Genomic DNA, 15,874 nt, shown 5'->3' on the forward strand with positions numbered 1-15,874 from the left:
GTTACTCAGACTTTAATAGAATTCTAAATAATTTACAGCTAACAAGTCATCTCTGCATTAACTGCAAAGCCATCTGATTATATGGATACAGTTCTTAAAAACCTAAGTTAGTACTATTAATTTCATGTCACGTCACAGTATCGCATCAGTATTATTATTTGAAAAGCATTTAAAGCTAAGGTAAACAGAATGACAGTCCTGGATCAGGGCTAGCTGAAATGAGCAAACGACAAACGCTTAATTAATCATACTGTCAAGGAGTCAAACTGGGATATGTGAAGGGGTTTAACCCCTGTCCTGTGGGGTTTTGGCTCACTGACTACACTGCAGACCTTTGGAATTAGGACCATCGTTTAAATAGAAAGTAGTTCATCTTTGTTCATAGCAACCAGTTTTGAGTAGTTTTAGATAATCCACCAGCTGAAATACCTACATTTCCCTCACAGAATTGGCACTGATCCACTTTTGGGCACTTTCTCATCATAAGTCATGTTTTGAACATGACTAAAGCACCGCACCACAGACATGAACTCTGAAATGACAACTTCCACCCAGCAGTTAACAGATGAGGCAAAATGCCATTATAATTGTTCTGGTACATTAAGGCTTGATAAACCTTGGTTTCACTGTTACGCCATTCCACAGACAAAGATTTCCATATTTAAAAAGTCATACTCATTCTACAGCCTACATATAGAAGTATTCCATAAAACATCTTTCTTTTATAGGTTTGGATGAGTTGGTGTTGGGTGGAAATCCTTGTGTGTATTCACGGTTTTGTAAATATCTAATAAATGTTTACAACGGATTTCAATTCACAGTTAACCTTAAAAGCTCTCTAATGTATAAAGTTCTTAATGACCGAGCTCCATCATATCTTAAAGATCTCATTGTAAGATATTTTCCTAACAGAGCACTTCGCCCCCAAACTGCAGGTTTACTTGTTCTTCCCAGAGTTTCTAAAAGTAGAATGGGAGGTAGAGCCTTCAGTTATCAGGCCCCTCTCTTGTGGAATAAGCTGCCAGTAAATGTCCGGGAAGCAGACACCCTTTCCACTTTTAAGATTAGGCTTAAAACTTTCCTTTTCGATAAAGCTTATAGTTAGGGATGGCTCAGGTAATCCTGAAACATCCCATAGTTAAGCTGCTATAGGCTTAGACTGCTGGGGGACCTCATCTGTCACACCTTTCCTCACTTTGCTCTCTTTTTCCCCCTGTTTAATTTCACAATTGATTTTATGTACATGTGACATTATTGTGGTTATTAACGTATGTTTCCCTGTTCCAACAGATATCCTTTGAATGGCGTTATGGTGTTTTTCCCCCCTCTTTTCCCTCTTTTCTGTCTTCGCAAACCCCAGCTGGTAGAGGCAGATGGCCACCCTTCCTGGTTGTGGTTCTGCCAGAGGTTTCTTCCTGTTAAAAGGGAGTCGTTCCTTTCCACAGTCGCCTCAGGCACGCTCAGGACGGGAGATTGGACTGAAGACAAGTTTCGGTGCAATCTGTTGGTTTCCTTAGCTAGGATATTAATTTTTTGAATTGGCTCTATATGAATTAATTGGATTATGATTACAATGAATTGAATTCCAATTGGCTTGAATTGGACTATATTACTTAAGTGCCTTGAGATGACAATTGTTGTAATCTGGCGCTATATAAATAAAATTGAATTGAATTGAATTGAATGTAACTAGTAGATATCTGCTACACAGACAGATTAGAATTTTTACAACAGGATTTATTTTTTTAAGCTGGATTGTTTATTTCAAGGGGAACAAGCTTTTGTCTAATGAATGTGCTTTGCAGTTAACTGTTACGGCTAATGCCAAGCTGACACAAAAAGGACTCGGGAGCAGACGCCGACACTGGGAGATTTCAGTAAAAGACTAGGTTTATTTAAAGGAAGGAGATGCAGAGAAATGAGAAACTCTGAGGAGAGAGAGATGGTTAGTGATGGTCTGAGAGAGTGATTTATCTGGGTAAAGGTGTGGATCTGTCCTTACTGAGTCCAGGTTGGGTTCCAGAGTAGAGGGGAGGATGCTGGTGCAGTGGTAATGAGTCAGCGGTGGGGTGAGCAGGTAGGTTGGTGAGAAGGTAGGTGTCTCACAATCCACAGGAGAATTCTACATCCTTAGCTTGGGAATCCAGAGTGATTAGAACAATGAAGGAATAGGTACCGAGAACTCAGGAAGACAATGTTAAAATGCAAAGGTCTGATTCTTTATGGGAAGCATAGAAGTTGACCGAATTATCACTGATGTAGTGAGACAATCTGGCGAAGACTGGTTGCTCCTCCAGATCCTTAAGAAGGCGTCTTGACGAGGGCAGATGGGGAACAGGTGTGAGAGCAGGAGCTAAACCAGACTCTGCCCCGGGCGTCCGAGAAAACCTGCTTAACCCCACCTAAGACCCAGAAACCAAACAAATACCACAGCCAAGCATGATTGTGACATGAATTTTAAATTTACAAAAAATTAAATTTAAAAATGTATAAATCTAATCAATGCACATCTGAACTGGCACTTTACTCCAATGGTTAATTTTAATAAAAGTGAGTACTTTCAAAGTTCTGTTGTGTAACTTTTAGGATGTTCTATTGGCAGAAATGTATCATGTTCTCAGACATTTATATGTACAGATAGTGAAAGTCCTCTTCCAAGTACCATGAACCACACACTGGCTTAAGAGAAACTTTATTTGACATTTTCAATGCTCATCATAATTTTTTCTACATATTTGGAAGGAGAGTTTGAGGCTGGAATGTATTTTGTTGGTTAAAATATACAACTTTGCCACTAGATGTCTCTATAGCCCAAATATTTTGGGGACTTTAGAAACCAACATTCTAACATACTGTACCCCAAAAAGTTTATTTTTTTCTATTGAACAAGACAAAATGCTTGGGCTTTCATCTAGTAAGCAATTGCATGCTCTGGCCTAATTTAGTTAAAAATAATACCTTATCAAATGCATCCAGATTACATGGAAATCTGCAAAATGACAACAGATGGGCTCTTTTTTTTTTTTTTTTCACTCTGATTTTATTCAAGCAGCACAGGAAACAGCACAGCGGCTTACTGAAAGCAGGATATTGTATGTGGAAACACTGTTAACACTAGTTAAGTATGAGATTCATTATTTGGTCAAGCAAGCATTTAGTCAATGTCAAACTCCAGTCTCGCCCTGTGACTCTATCTGGAGACATGATGTTGATCTTAGGTGGGAGTGAAAGATAGAGGGTTTACATTTCTAGTTTTATTTGGGACCAGTTCGAAAGACCTTAGGAACCACTAAACAGGGGCACAGAAGTGTCGGTCCGGCTCTGGTTGGTTGGGTTCCACAGTGGTGGGAGAGCTACCTCCCCACCCTCACTGGCTCAGTCAGCCTGGTAAACCGACACCTGTCTGCCACGTCCACCACCCGCTTCCACTCTAAATGCGACTGTTGGAGGTGTTAGTTCAGTCTTCTTCGGATATGAAGAACAAACACAACCAGCAGTCGACGGCTTCGGCTCCGGATACAGCCGACGGGTGCGGCTTTGAGGTCTCCCTTCAGCAACTCAACGATCTGCTGACGGACGAGAGCGGCTTTTACAGCTGGCCGACGAAACACCTTCACGAGGTTTACCCGAGGATCTACGTTGGCAATGCGTGAGTCGCTGTTGTGGTCATTTTATTTCTGTTCATGTGTGAGAGGTTCTACATTTGCCTCCACACTGTACCTGTCGCCCTCCAATTCGGCTCACTCATTTCTAGCCACATTAAATTAACTGTAATTAGGTGAAATGAAAATAAATCCCAATTCACCCCAGTGTATTCCTCTAATGACTCAAATTCTCCTATTACGGTGAAAAAATTAGTCTTTTTTTTCTTTTCTTTTTAAAAGAAGCTTTTTCCACATCTGCGGTGGGAAAATCTAGATGTTTCACAATAAGAACAGCGGGCTTTACAGTCAGGGCTGTCTGATTTGTGACAGGTTGTTAATTTATTCAATAAAATATATAGATTTGGAGGTTTTTATTACAGATTTGTACCTAAATTGGCCGGTTTCAACCTGTAGTTCGATTGTTTGGGTATGGAGATGAAATATGGTTAGTGGATATGTTGAAGAAAGCTCCTGTACTTAACCTGTCTTTTGTCGAAATGAACATTCACTGAGCCTTCCTCTATATTTCAGTGTTACTGACCCATTACAGTATGTATGAGGGAGGTAGACTGAATGTATGCGTCACATTTAGCGGCAGTTTGTTATTTCTTTTTATTTGCCACAAATGTGGTCCTGTACAGCAGTTCTCCAGGCTCTTTGAAGGTCTGTCAAAGTTTTTTTTTTTTTTTTGGACATTGGCTGCCTTCCACTTTCAGAAGTCACTTCACACCAAGATATGAATCTCTCAAGTATGACAATTTCCCCCAACTCAAGGAATGAACCAGTATTGTGTCTACACACGACAGACAACTTTGCAAAAAGAACCAATTGTGATTTGTTTTTTGGCAAGGTGCAAAAGGCAGCTTGTTACAGAGACACAGTTTATTCCCATTTCTTCAATAACATCTAAAAAAAAAAAAAAAACACCAAAGACAACAGTTTGAAGGACATCCCAGATATCCCAACAGTGTATCATTAAAAGACAGTGAAGGACACAGGAGGTGTCAGCCATTCATCACAGTATGTGAATGTGATGTTCTTACAGAAAAGGGAAATAAAATAGTTAAGATCTGACACAGGAGCTGAGCAGTGCATGTGCATCTTCAGTTGACCCATGAACTGTTTACTGAAGACTCATTAGAAGACTACTTAAAGAAAAGCTTCTTGAAGCAGGTTCACGCTGTGTTGAAGAATAAAGGTGATTGTGCCAAATGTTGACTTTCACTTAGTCATTTAGCAGATTCCTTTTATCCAAACCAACTAACAAGTGACTAATACCACCTGAAGCGTCAGTACAGTAAGAGACTCGGGCCAACTCAATTTTATTCCTAAATTTAAATCTATCTACAAGCAGAGCCGGTAGAGAACAGAACTGAAAATAAGCATAGGTTAGGTGTGTTAGGGTTTAAGGAATTTAATAAACCAAGCTGACAATCAGCCATCGGGAATATTTGGAGCTTCTGGTCCATCTGAGGCGCCTGTGACTGCCTGTCTCCTTTCGGTGTGTGAGTGCTCTGTCGGACCCTATTGGACCCTGTCAGGCTCTTTTCACCCAATTCTTCGTGTTAAATCACCATCGCTTTGGACAGGGACACACCAAGAATTAACAGTGAAACAACTTAGTACTAGTATGTTAATGTGACTTTAACTGTACAGTTTTTTTTTGGTGCAAAAAGATGAAATGATTAATAAAAGGATACATGTTAGGATTTGTGAATTCTTTAACTTTGGATTTGATTTCCTTGTCCTGGTTTTTCTGTTTTGTTTGATTCTGTTTTCTTGTTTGGTTTCTTCGTGTTTTGAGATTCTGGTTTGGAATTTGTCTGTTCTCTTAGTTTAGTCTTGCTCTTTGTCCTGGTCTCAGTTTAGTTTACTCTGTCCTCACCAGCAGTTGTCCTTAGTTCCCCTATTTGGTCCTCAGCTCCACACTCACTCATCAGTTTCCCACAGCATTTATGCTCCTTGGTTTGCCTCAGTCATTGTCAGAAGTACATTGTACTTCAGAGTCAACAGCTAAAGGTCTATTGTGTATTTAAAAGCAATGGTGTTCCCCAACACTGTCGTGTTGGTATATGAGGAGACATAGTTGGAGGGTTCTGTTGTTGCCGCATGTTCTTGGCATCAGTTTGGTGTAAAAGAGAAAACATCTAAAGCTGAAAATCAGCAGCTAGTTGGCTTAAAATTTGCACTTCTTTTGTCAGATTTTACACAATCCTGCGACCTGTCCAGGGTATGCCCTGCGAGTGGGTATAGAGAATGGATGGATGGATTCTTTTATAAAAATGATGCATAATGATTTATTTTAGCCTTCAGATTACCCGATTACTCTGAAACTTACAATACAATAAGTACCATCCTTGATAACTAAGTTATTACAACACAAAGAATCCTACAGAGTGTCATACATTACAACACAGATTATAGTTAAGCAACTGAGAAGAAAAAGAAAGATCATTGATATATATATAGACAAGGCCTAAAACATCAGTGTTAAAGTCAAAGCATATGCTGCAACAGTACGGTGCGCTCAGCACTTACAGTTCATCCCGGCTCTTAAAGGACCTGGTACACATTAGATCGAGTTGGGGAGAGAATATTCTAGACTTACAAGAACACATGGGCTCCAAATTAGACATAACTGTCCTAAAAGCTTTAAACAAAAAAACTCTCTTTAGCACAGTGAGTAATTGGAGAATATATCCGGAAAAAGCCTCTCTGTTGGTGGTTTTATTCTGCCTAAATTATTAAAGGAGTCATAAAATACAAAGCAGAATCACTCATTGCTGTACTTTCGGAGCCGATGCACCACCAAATATAGGATGGAACACACAAAGGCATACATGTACTTGTTTTAAGCACAGTGCACCCACGCATGGCTCTCTCTGTGCTGCCTTTTTATGTTTCTAAGGGTCTATCAGTCCCACTGTGTTGACTTCAGTCTGCATCGACTATTTTTAGCTTCTTTCATTTCATTGGCGGGAGGTGCCAAGTGATGCAGCAGGCCGAGAAGTTCACACTGAAAAGTAGCACATCTTCTTCTAGCACTACAGTACTGCAGAACAAAAATTGCCTACTTGCATGCCAAAACATGTGTAACGGACACATGTCTGTCATCTGTTGCAAACCAACAGCTAGAAGCGTTTCTGCGAGTTGTCATGCAGCATATTTACATGACACCACAAAATTAGTCACATTAAAGCGCATGTTAACATGTTAGTCAGACGGAAATCTTACGAAATCCACACTGAAAGCTGTGCAGCCGGCGGTGTCAAATCACCTCTGCATGTATACACTCAACGAGATCCAACTGACCTAGATACACTGTTCATGCTCCAAAGTTCCATCTTTTTTTATCTTATTTTTAAAAAACAGTAAAACAGCTGAATTCCCAACAAGGCTGCTCTCATTCTTAGATTTTTCTGTTTCTTTCATCAGACAGCTAAACCAGTCATGGTGATAGTGATGTGATTGTGTGAACTTGCGGACAGTCAAAACATTTCCAGATAGTTACTCTGCTCTAATAAAATCTTGATTTTGTAAGCAGCATCATTCAGACAAAATCAGCAACTTAAAGACGAGGTCTTTGTAGTTTATTTGGTCATACTTAGCATATAGCTAATTGTGGCTCAACTCAACTGTGCATGTAAGCACACTGACCATTTTTAGCTTTACATACTGGACAGAAAGAGTGCATGAATGCAGAAGCTTGTTCTTTTTCCCATTAATCTGGCGGCAACTGAACTTGTCGGTGTCATTTGTGAAGGAGCCTCCAGGAGGTTTTCCATAACATGCCAATACCAGTCTGACCACCTATCCTTCCATTTTCTATACCCACTTAATCCAGTTCAGGGTCACGGGTGGGGGGCTGGAGCTAATCCCAGCTGTCAATGGGTGAGAGGCAGGGTGCACTATGGACAGGTCGCCAGTCCATCATAGCAGTCTGAACCATTGCAGAAAAATGAAAGCACATACACACCCAACAGAGTTGGCTTAATTTGACATATGATCAGCTATTCAGAAGAATTTAACATAATTTGAATGATGGGAGGAAACTGTATCAAAGCATTTGAGCTGTATCTGAAGTTTCTGCTCTTTGCCTGATTAAATGTTGATTTATTTATTTATTTTTTCCCCCATCCACCTCAGTTTTATTTACCACAATGCAGCACATTTGCTAACTTGATGTTATCTCAGTTTTTTGGGCAAAACCAAAAGTTGTTATGAGAAAACTTTAACCCTGAAAAGTTTTTTTGTGCTGGCGTGGTTCCTCATAAATGGTGATTGACTATAGAACTGATGTAAAAATGTAGAATTTGATTGAGCCGCTTTTAAAGTTGAGGTTTGAATTGTTTTAGATGGAAATTCACTCCTCTGTGGCCCCATTTTGAGTAGCTCTTGGTTTAGTTGCAGGTTCTCCACATCGAGGGTGCGCTGACAGCTGTCTTCTACGTACAACACAACTCAACTTAACAAAAAGCCTTTAAGGTGAACACACTGACTGCTGCAGTAGAGGTCAATATACACCAGTCCCCTACAAGATTAAAAAGGCTTAAAGATAAAGTGTGTAATACTGCTTTTCTTTTTATACTGCATTGATCTGCTGGGAAAACCTGCCTCCTGGCATTAAAATGGAAGTTACTTAGATAATTGCCACATCTTTTGAGATAAAGGCAGTAATAACATCAGGATGTGTCATCGGGAAAAAATAATCCTACAATGTCTCTTGGAGATTCTTCTTTTTATTAACAGGACTAGGTGTTTCAATCCCTAATAATTCTGCACAGCACTTGCTTGTATGCAGATGTATTTGAGTGTTGTAGGGTGTTTAAATGGGAACAGAGGGTAGGAGACAAGAGAGCAATAGTGGTAGAGAGGAGAGAGAGGGTGAGGAAAGCAGTCAGGGAGAGGGGCCGGATCGGGCTACTGACTCCCCCGCCGGACCAGGCTGTACACTCTATCTCCCCCTGCTTTCCCCTTTAGGTGGGAACAGAGGGGAGAAAAATAGAATAAGAATAAGAGGGTTCTACCATTTTTCCATTGATGGAATACCTCCCTTGGAGTTAGGGTGCTTAGATGGTGACCACTTGGCTCCCCTGTGACACATTGTGTACCCTTGCCTCATTGCGTGTTTCAGCCATTTATCACAAGTCACCCTCAGCTGGGGAAGGCCTACCACAGGCTGATCAGGCTTGGACGTGTGTCGCCTGGTGACTAAGGTGGTCATTGGCAGCCCGAACTGCATCTTTTCTTTTCAGCCACAGTGGAAATTAATCAAATAACTATCCCCCTGATGCCCAACTCCTTCAGCAGTCTTGTGGTGGAGAGGGCCACAAAGCCCCTGCAACACACTCTCACCACCTCTGCTGCCAGACCAGTGTACTGCAGCTTATTCCTTTCAAATGCCATCAATGGCATTCTCCCAGGGGACTGGAGCTGGACCAGAAGAAGAAGTAAAGACATTATAAAATAGAAATAGAAAATAAAGACTGATTCTATGGAATGAAACTATGATGTTATGAAAATACATACTGAATCTTCCAATGATTTAGTTGTTGAAGCCAGCTGCAGCAATGCCTTTCAGTCTCTACATTTGTGGCACCTGTTGAACATGTGCCATTACACTGTCAACTGCTCTGTCAAGAGATGACACTCTCTGATCTTAATTTAAGATTAACCACTACTGCAGGAACTGATATTAAACCCAACATCGGAAAATTGTGTGAAGAATGTTTCTCTTGACCTCAGCTACAGTGGTACAGTTTGGACAAGCTATGAATCTCTTGTCTTAAGCTGTAGTCATACAAGCCAAACCTTGGTCATGCAGTTTGTACTTTACAGTAGAACAAATGGAATCAGTCACAGCTTTCCTGACATTTTGGCTCTGCTCCAATGATTCAAATTCCCTCTCCAAAGGCAGGCTAGCCATATGACTGGATACATTTGTTTGTATTCATGAATAGTTCATAATTTAGGAGTGCATCAAGATTAATTTATTCTTCAGAACAAAATGTACTGTCTCGGTGTAAGGTTAGAACAGCAGAAGAAGACTCAAACAGAGATACTATTAAGCAGAGGAGTTTAAGGTGCTTTGCTTTGCTTTTAGTTAAGCAAAAAGATGGAGATTTTGGCAGGCAGAGAAATGCTGCAGGGAACAGGTCACAGACTGGCAGCGGATAAGGAAACACAAGCTGGAAGCAAAGAGCTAGTTGCATAAGTTTCCCTTTTTAGTTTTTGGGCATGTGATCTTTGCTGAACAAGTCGATGCTGCACAAAATCAAAGATTTCACAAATATCTCCTTTTCCAAACCTGATGCAGATTTGTAGCGACGAACGTGATGCGCCTCAAGCGCTTGGGCATCACGCACGTCCTGAATGCAGCAGAGGGAAACTCCTTCATGCACGTGAACACCAACGCTGAGTTCTACGCCGACACAGGCATCACCTACCACGGGGTACCAGCCAGTGACACCGACCACTTCGACATCAGCATCTACTTTGAGGAGGCGGCAGACTTTATTGAGAAGGCTCTGGCATACAAGAAAGGAAAAGGTTAGAAGACGAGAGAGAAAAAATATCCTCATCAATTGTATTTGGAGGAAACCTTTCCATACTTGAATGCCTTTCGCTTTGAAAACCTCAGAGGATTACTGCAAAGCAAAACCAGAAGAAGAAGGTTAAACAGTTCAAACCAAGTCAAATAAAGAAGGCAATTACTTCAACCGTGCTCTTCGTGCAACTTGTAGCTTAGCAACCACAGTGACTTGACGTGTAGGTGCATGTTAGCGATGGGAGATACCACTAATTTCATTCCGATCTGATCCCAAGTAAAACCAAAGGTGATTTTGTAGATGCTGATACCAACACTTTATACATAAGCCTAATGTGCTGAAAGAAGGGAATTTTAAAAATCTAGTGTTTCAAATTAATAGCCACCCAATGACATCAAAACTCAGATGATATTTCTTCTTCTTTATTTATTGAGCATTTTCAGTTGCAATAAAGATGAGAAATGATGATAGGAGAAATGAAAACCTGCTTATCAATGTTAAATTATGGCAACTGACCTTTAGAACAAGCAAGTCCAGATGCAGCCTAACCCTATGCTGCATGTAGCATCATTTTTATTTTCGGATGTAGAAAAGATCCAAACATGACTACGCTTTTGCTCTGCTGTTCTCATTCCATTTAACTAGCCACTACAGTGTAATTTAGAGTTGTGTGTTTTGTACACCTTGAAATACTTAGCTCAGCAGCGATGTAAAATAAATGGGAGCAGCAAAACAAGAAGGAATTTAACAATAATAATATGAATCCACACGTGTTTTGATGCTGATTTGCATGAATATGTGACAGACCACAGCATTCTATTAATGAAGCAGATAGATGTCAGAATGACCAGGACAGCTAGAGAATTACCGACATCAGCTAACAGTTAGTAACAGGTTCACAACCCTTACATATAACAAAACTAGAGTTGGACTTATTGGCAGTATTTAACAGGATCAAAAACAAAACCTACAGACTGGAAGGCCACTAGACATATCCCACTCTTTATATCAAAGCAAAGACACATTTTACGGTGCCTGCTAGGGATATTGAAACATGAGAGGGAGGATACATTAGGAGAGTCATAAAAGAGAACAAATAATTTAGAAAACAAGACTTAAAGAGTGCAGCGCCATCCGTTTTAGTATTTAGTGGCGAAACTTCACGCTTACATTTTTTTGAAAAATGTCACGGACCACAGAACACAGATGCAGGGTCGATTTCAGGGCAAGAGTGTTTATTAACAATAAACAGGTCGAGGATCTCCAGTCAGAGCAAACCAAAGTGCTATAGAACTCCTGAGGCTCTCTCCTCAATAACTATATTAGAGGAGGGTGCAGCTATGAAAGTGATCAAAACAAAAACTCTCTCCACACCAAGAGGAAAACAGAACAGAGTATGAATGATTACAAAATAAACTTTCACGCTCTCCTAATGAGGCGGACTTAAACAAAAGACGCTCACCTGATAGACAGGGCACAAACGCTACAGAACAACAAAAAAAAAAAACTCTCCACGAAGGGAAGCAAACAGGATATACTAAAACTCAAAATCCCTCCACTAGAGGAGGAACTATGAAACTATAATCATTAACCGACGCAACACTCCTCCAAAAGGGAGGAACAAAACAGACTATGAAAACTTTCCAAGGCTAAACTAAGGCTATGGAAAAACTTACAACAAAAGATAGCGCTGTAGGAGGATCGCTTAACTACAGGCTCGTGGGTTCAAGGCTGTGGTTTACTGTGGGACAAGGACACTTGAGTGAGGAACGAGACAGGTTACAACACACTGGCACAAGACAAGGGAGACACAGACTATTTGAGCACATTAGGAACCATGGGGAACAGGTGGAAACACTTTGGGAATCAGGGAAGACCATCAGACACTTGACACAGGAGGAAACGAGAGGGGCAGTTAGTATTTCAAAATAAAACAGGAAATGACGAGACAAGATGTGAATCAAAACCTAAAATGTGACAAAAAACAATGTTCCTCTATTTCTGTTGACATATAAAGGCACTTATCTGGCAGCATATTTGCTAACAGTTATATTAGGTACAAATATGACAGTTTTTAATCCACGTGATTTCCAATAGTATTTTCAGAAAAATTGGCCCAAGGAAAGCACATTTATCTGTGTTTCCATCCACTGCTAGTTGTTCAGATTTGTATAAGAAAATTAAATGGCACTAATTCTCCATACAGAATGCTAGACGAGGAGGACACAACCACAACAAGATGATGCAATTAAAAGTGTGACAGTCATAAAAATAAATTAACATAATGGCAAAATTCATGACATTGTGCGCAATGGCCAAAGGAAATTGAGACTTGAACAACTATACTGCAACCATGTACTCTTGGAAGAGTTCTGGTAGCAACCCTGTATACAGTGCTAAGTCATGGTATTTCTATGTATTAGAATTTATTTGCTGATCTAGTGTCCATTGCACTTTGTCTCATTTTCCTCTCTTAAGCATAAAAACTTAAGTGTGATATTTCAAGTCAGTATTTGTCTAATTTTCATCAATTTTCCCTATGCACAAATTTTAGAAACTCAATTTTTTGTTACTTGTATAACTTTTTCTGCCGACCCAGAGGTAGGTTCAGATAAAACTGTTGGGCTTCTGATCCAATTTAACATTTGTATGTGTTCTCCTCTGCAGGCAAAGTGTATGTTCATTGCAGGGAAGGTTACAGCCGCTCACCTACATTAGTCATTGCGTACCTGATGCTTCACCAAAAAATGGACGTCCACACCGCTCTGGCCATGGTGCGACAGAAAAGAGAGATTGGACCCAACGATGGCTTTCTTCGGCAGCTCTGTTGGCTAAACCAGAGCTTGGCAGCTGAGGGGAAGTTGTGGAACAAATGAGCGACACAAGAAGCAAATAGACTGTAACAGAAAAGTATGCTCAGTTGCACTGGGCCTACTTTAAACTGAGCTACACCTTGAACAAGTCACAGGTCTGTAAAGACATTTTTCAGGAATTAGGTTGAAATTGAAACATGACTAAGGTTGACAATTCTGGATCACCTTCATTACAAATAAGTATATTTTTCGCACAAATGATTGACACATATAGTATTTTCATTGTGCTCAAATTAATATACCTCTGGGTCATTCCTTTACCAGGATTTTACCAGGATTTCCCAGGATTTTCTCTGAGAAATTAATGTGAAACTGTTGACTTTCTTGTACTTTGCAAAAATGATCAAGCTATGTGACAAATGTGTTTTTAGTATGAATTATTTAAGTTAAAATTTGTACTGAATTCCCAGAAAATCCTAATGAGGATTTACAACTAAATAGGCTTTGCTGAAAACATTGCAGTGTCAAGAATGTCAAAACAGACAAAATACAGCTCAGTGAACTTTAGTGGGATAACTAAAGAAATGCACGATGTATGGATTTAGAACTGTACTAAGTACCTTGAACTGATAGACGTTAAAGTGAGTTGGTGTGAAATGATTCTTCTTTAAACAGTAACCAGTGATAACATGTGCTAAATATACAATATGTGTAAAATTCTGGTACGCTACATTCACTACACGTGTTTAAATACACCAACATATTCTGAATATTCTATTTTTATGGTTAAGATCATATTTGTCATGTCCTATTTGGTGTATTTTGATAATCTCTTCATCAGCAAACAGTATCCAAATATAAAGGAAATGTATTTAAACACACTGAATCGTGGGGAGTGGTGGAGAGAATAGATTAGGTTACTGAGACTGTCAACATCTTTTAAAAGCCAGTCTCATTTCTCTCCCCTCTTTCTGGCATTTGGCCTTTTATCTTACCCTCTGTCCTGCAAACACTGCCAAATGTCTCATTCCTGCTTTTTTCACAAGGAAATTCACCTGGAAACTGGGATTTAAAAAAAATACTGAATCGAACTAGTTTTTGGCCCACTAGAAGATGTTATTAAAACATTTTTGTTTATTATATCTTCTATATGTAAAATGACTACACAGTCTTTGGCCTGTATTGCACTCGCATCAAGAAATCTGCCTCAGAAATATTTTTTAATCGAAAACTTTGTCATGCAGTTGTTAAAATTTATGAAGGAACTGCAAGATAGTTGTATTTTTATTAATAAATCTAGTATATTATTTTTGACAAGAAAAACAGACAAAGAACAGTTTAAAATTTGGAGCGTTATGCTAAGAATTAGATTAGTTGTTAGTTTATTTTAGCTTAGCTCTGAGATCAACCTGGTTGATTTTTTTATTTTTATTTTTTTGTATAAAATTAAGATTATTTGATGTTATTTAACAAGCAAAAAATAGTCTAAAATGGTTGAAGTTTTATGCTGAAAACGAGATAGGCAGTTATGTTAGCTTAGTTCTAAGCTCAACCTAATTTCCAGTCTTTATGCTAAGCTAACTGTTTGGATTTTATCAGTAAAATGATGATTTTAATTATTACAGACTACTTAGGGAGATGTTCTTTTTCAACGCTACATTTGTACACTGAATGTAAGTTTAACACTGCCACTATGTCAGTGACTTTAAATGTGAGTTGGTAACATCTTAGTTGACACCTTTTGCACAATAGAATGTTTACATGTATGTATATTCTTTATCAGTTACAACACACTTTTATATTTAATATCAGCATGCTTTGTAATATGTGTGCGGCCCGAAGTGTTGCTTATTGCCCTTAGTAGACACAGCTGATCTGTCTATATATAGAGCATTATTTGTCACAATGCATTATTGTTCCAGTGAGTACTTGTGAGTCACGATGTGCATTATTTATTAGGATATGATGTGACCTGACTGGTCATGTCAGTAGGCTTTCATTGAGTCTTACAAATTATGACACTGCTGTGATAAATTGCACTTTATCTAATGACACTCGTGATTGTGGTTGCTCTTTCATACATTCAGTAATAAATAACTAAGAAAAGACATTGATGTCTTTCTGTGATTTCTTCTTTCTTTTTTCCTTTTTCTTTTTATTGTTGAGATGACATACAGCAAATGCAAATGTTCTCAAATTGTGGACTACAGTTGGCATTTAATTATCTAATAACATTAACCAAACATTAGTTAAATCTAGACATTTTGAAGATCTATACCAGGGATGTCCACATCTGGCCCTCTGGGGCCGCTGTCCTGCAGGTTTTAGATGTTCTCCTGCTTCAACACACCAGATTTAAATCAATGATCTACATCTACTCCTGGAGAAGCAGACAGTTGCTGGTTAATAATCACTTTGTCCTGTAGAGGGGACTGTAGGACTGCTGCAGTTTTTGGGCCAAGGACAGCAGAGTCATCTCAAAGTGCAGGACTTGCTTGCACATGAGCACAAAGAGTAAGAAGATACATCTATGCTTACAACAAAACACGATGACAGTATGTTATTTAGTTTAAAAACAAACATATCAGCAAAGTTCCCTGAGGGACTGATATTCAGTTTACAGGCCAGTTACTGAAATTTTTGAACGTCTGAAACCTGAAACGTCTGATCACCTTAATGACGTCATTGTGGTGCCGGAATGACCTTCTGCACCAGTGATTAGTGCGGCTGAGCTGAGGAAACCTCTGACTGAATACACTCTCTTGTTGAATCACTATCCTGTGCAAAGTTCTCCATTATGATAAGCAGCTTGTGCAATTTTTTTTTCCAACATCATCTCCAGGAGCTCCAGAGCAGTCCCTAGCACAGA

The 15,874-nt window shown here is 39.3% G+C and overlaps 1 protein-coding gene across 1 annotated transcript; it reads left to right on the forward strand.

The window, feature by feature from the left end:
* The first annotated feature begins 3,393 nt into the window (after window positions 1–3,393).
* Window positions 3,394–15,111, forward strand: LOC140272818 (dual specificity protein phosphatase 3-like). Its single transcript, XM_072368290.1, has 3 exons — window positions 3,394–3,649; window positions 9,961–10,193; window positions 12,860–15,111. Exons 1-3 carry the CDS (start codon window positions 3,435–3,437, stop codon window positions 13,066–13,068), a joined length of 657 nt encoding a protein of 218 aa, XP_072224391.1. The 5' UTR covers window positions 3,394–3,434; the 3' UTR covers window positions 13,069–15,111.
* The last annotated feature ends 763 nt before the right edge of the window (window positions 15,112–15,874 follow it).

The sequence above is a fragment of the Leuresthes tenuis genome, unplaced genomic scaffold (assembly GCF_036924035.1).
Source record: "Leuresthes tenuis unplaced genomic scaffold, fLeuTen1.0.hap1 SCAF_17, whole genome shotgun sequence".
Taxonomy (NCBI): Eukaryota; Metazoa; Chordata; class Actinopteri; order Atheriniformes; family Atherinopsidae; genus Leuresthes; species Leuresthes tenuis.

Bases quoted from the DNA above. Each gene is read 5' to 3' on its own strand.
- LOC140272818 (XM_072368290.1), top strand. From the start codon at position 3,435: ATGCGACTGTTGGAGGTGTTAGTTCAGTCTTCTTCGGATATGAAGAAC. The intron at 3,650-9,960 runs GTGAGTCGCTGT...AACCTGATGCAG, and splicing joins AGGATCTACGTTGGCAATGC to ATTTGTAGCGACGAACGTGA. The intron at 10,194-12,859 runs GTTAGAAGACGA...TCTCCTCTGCAG, and splicing joins GGCATACAAGAAAGGAAAAG to GCAAAGTGTATGTTCATTGC.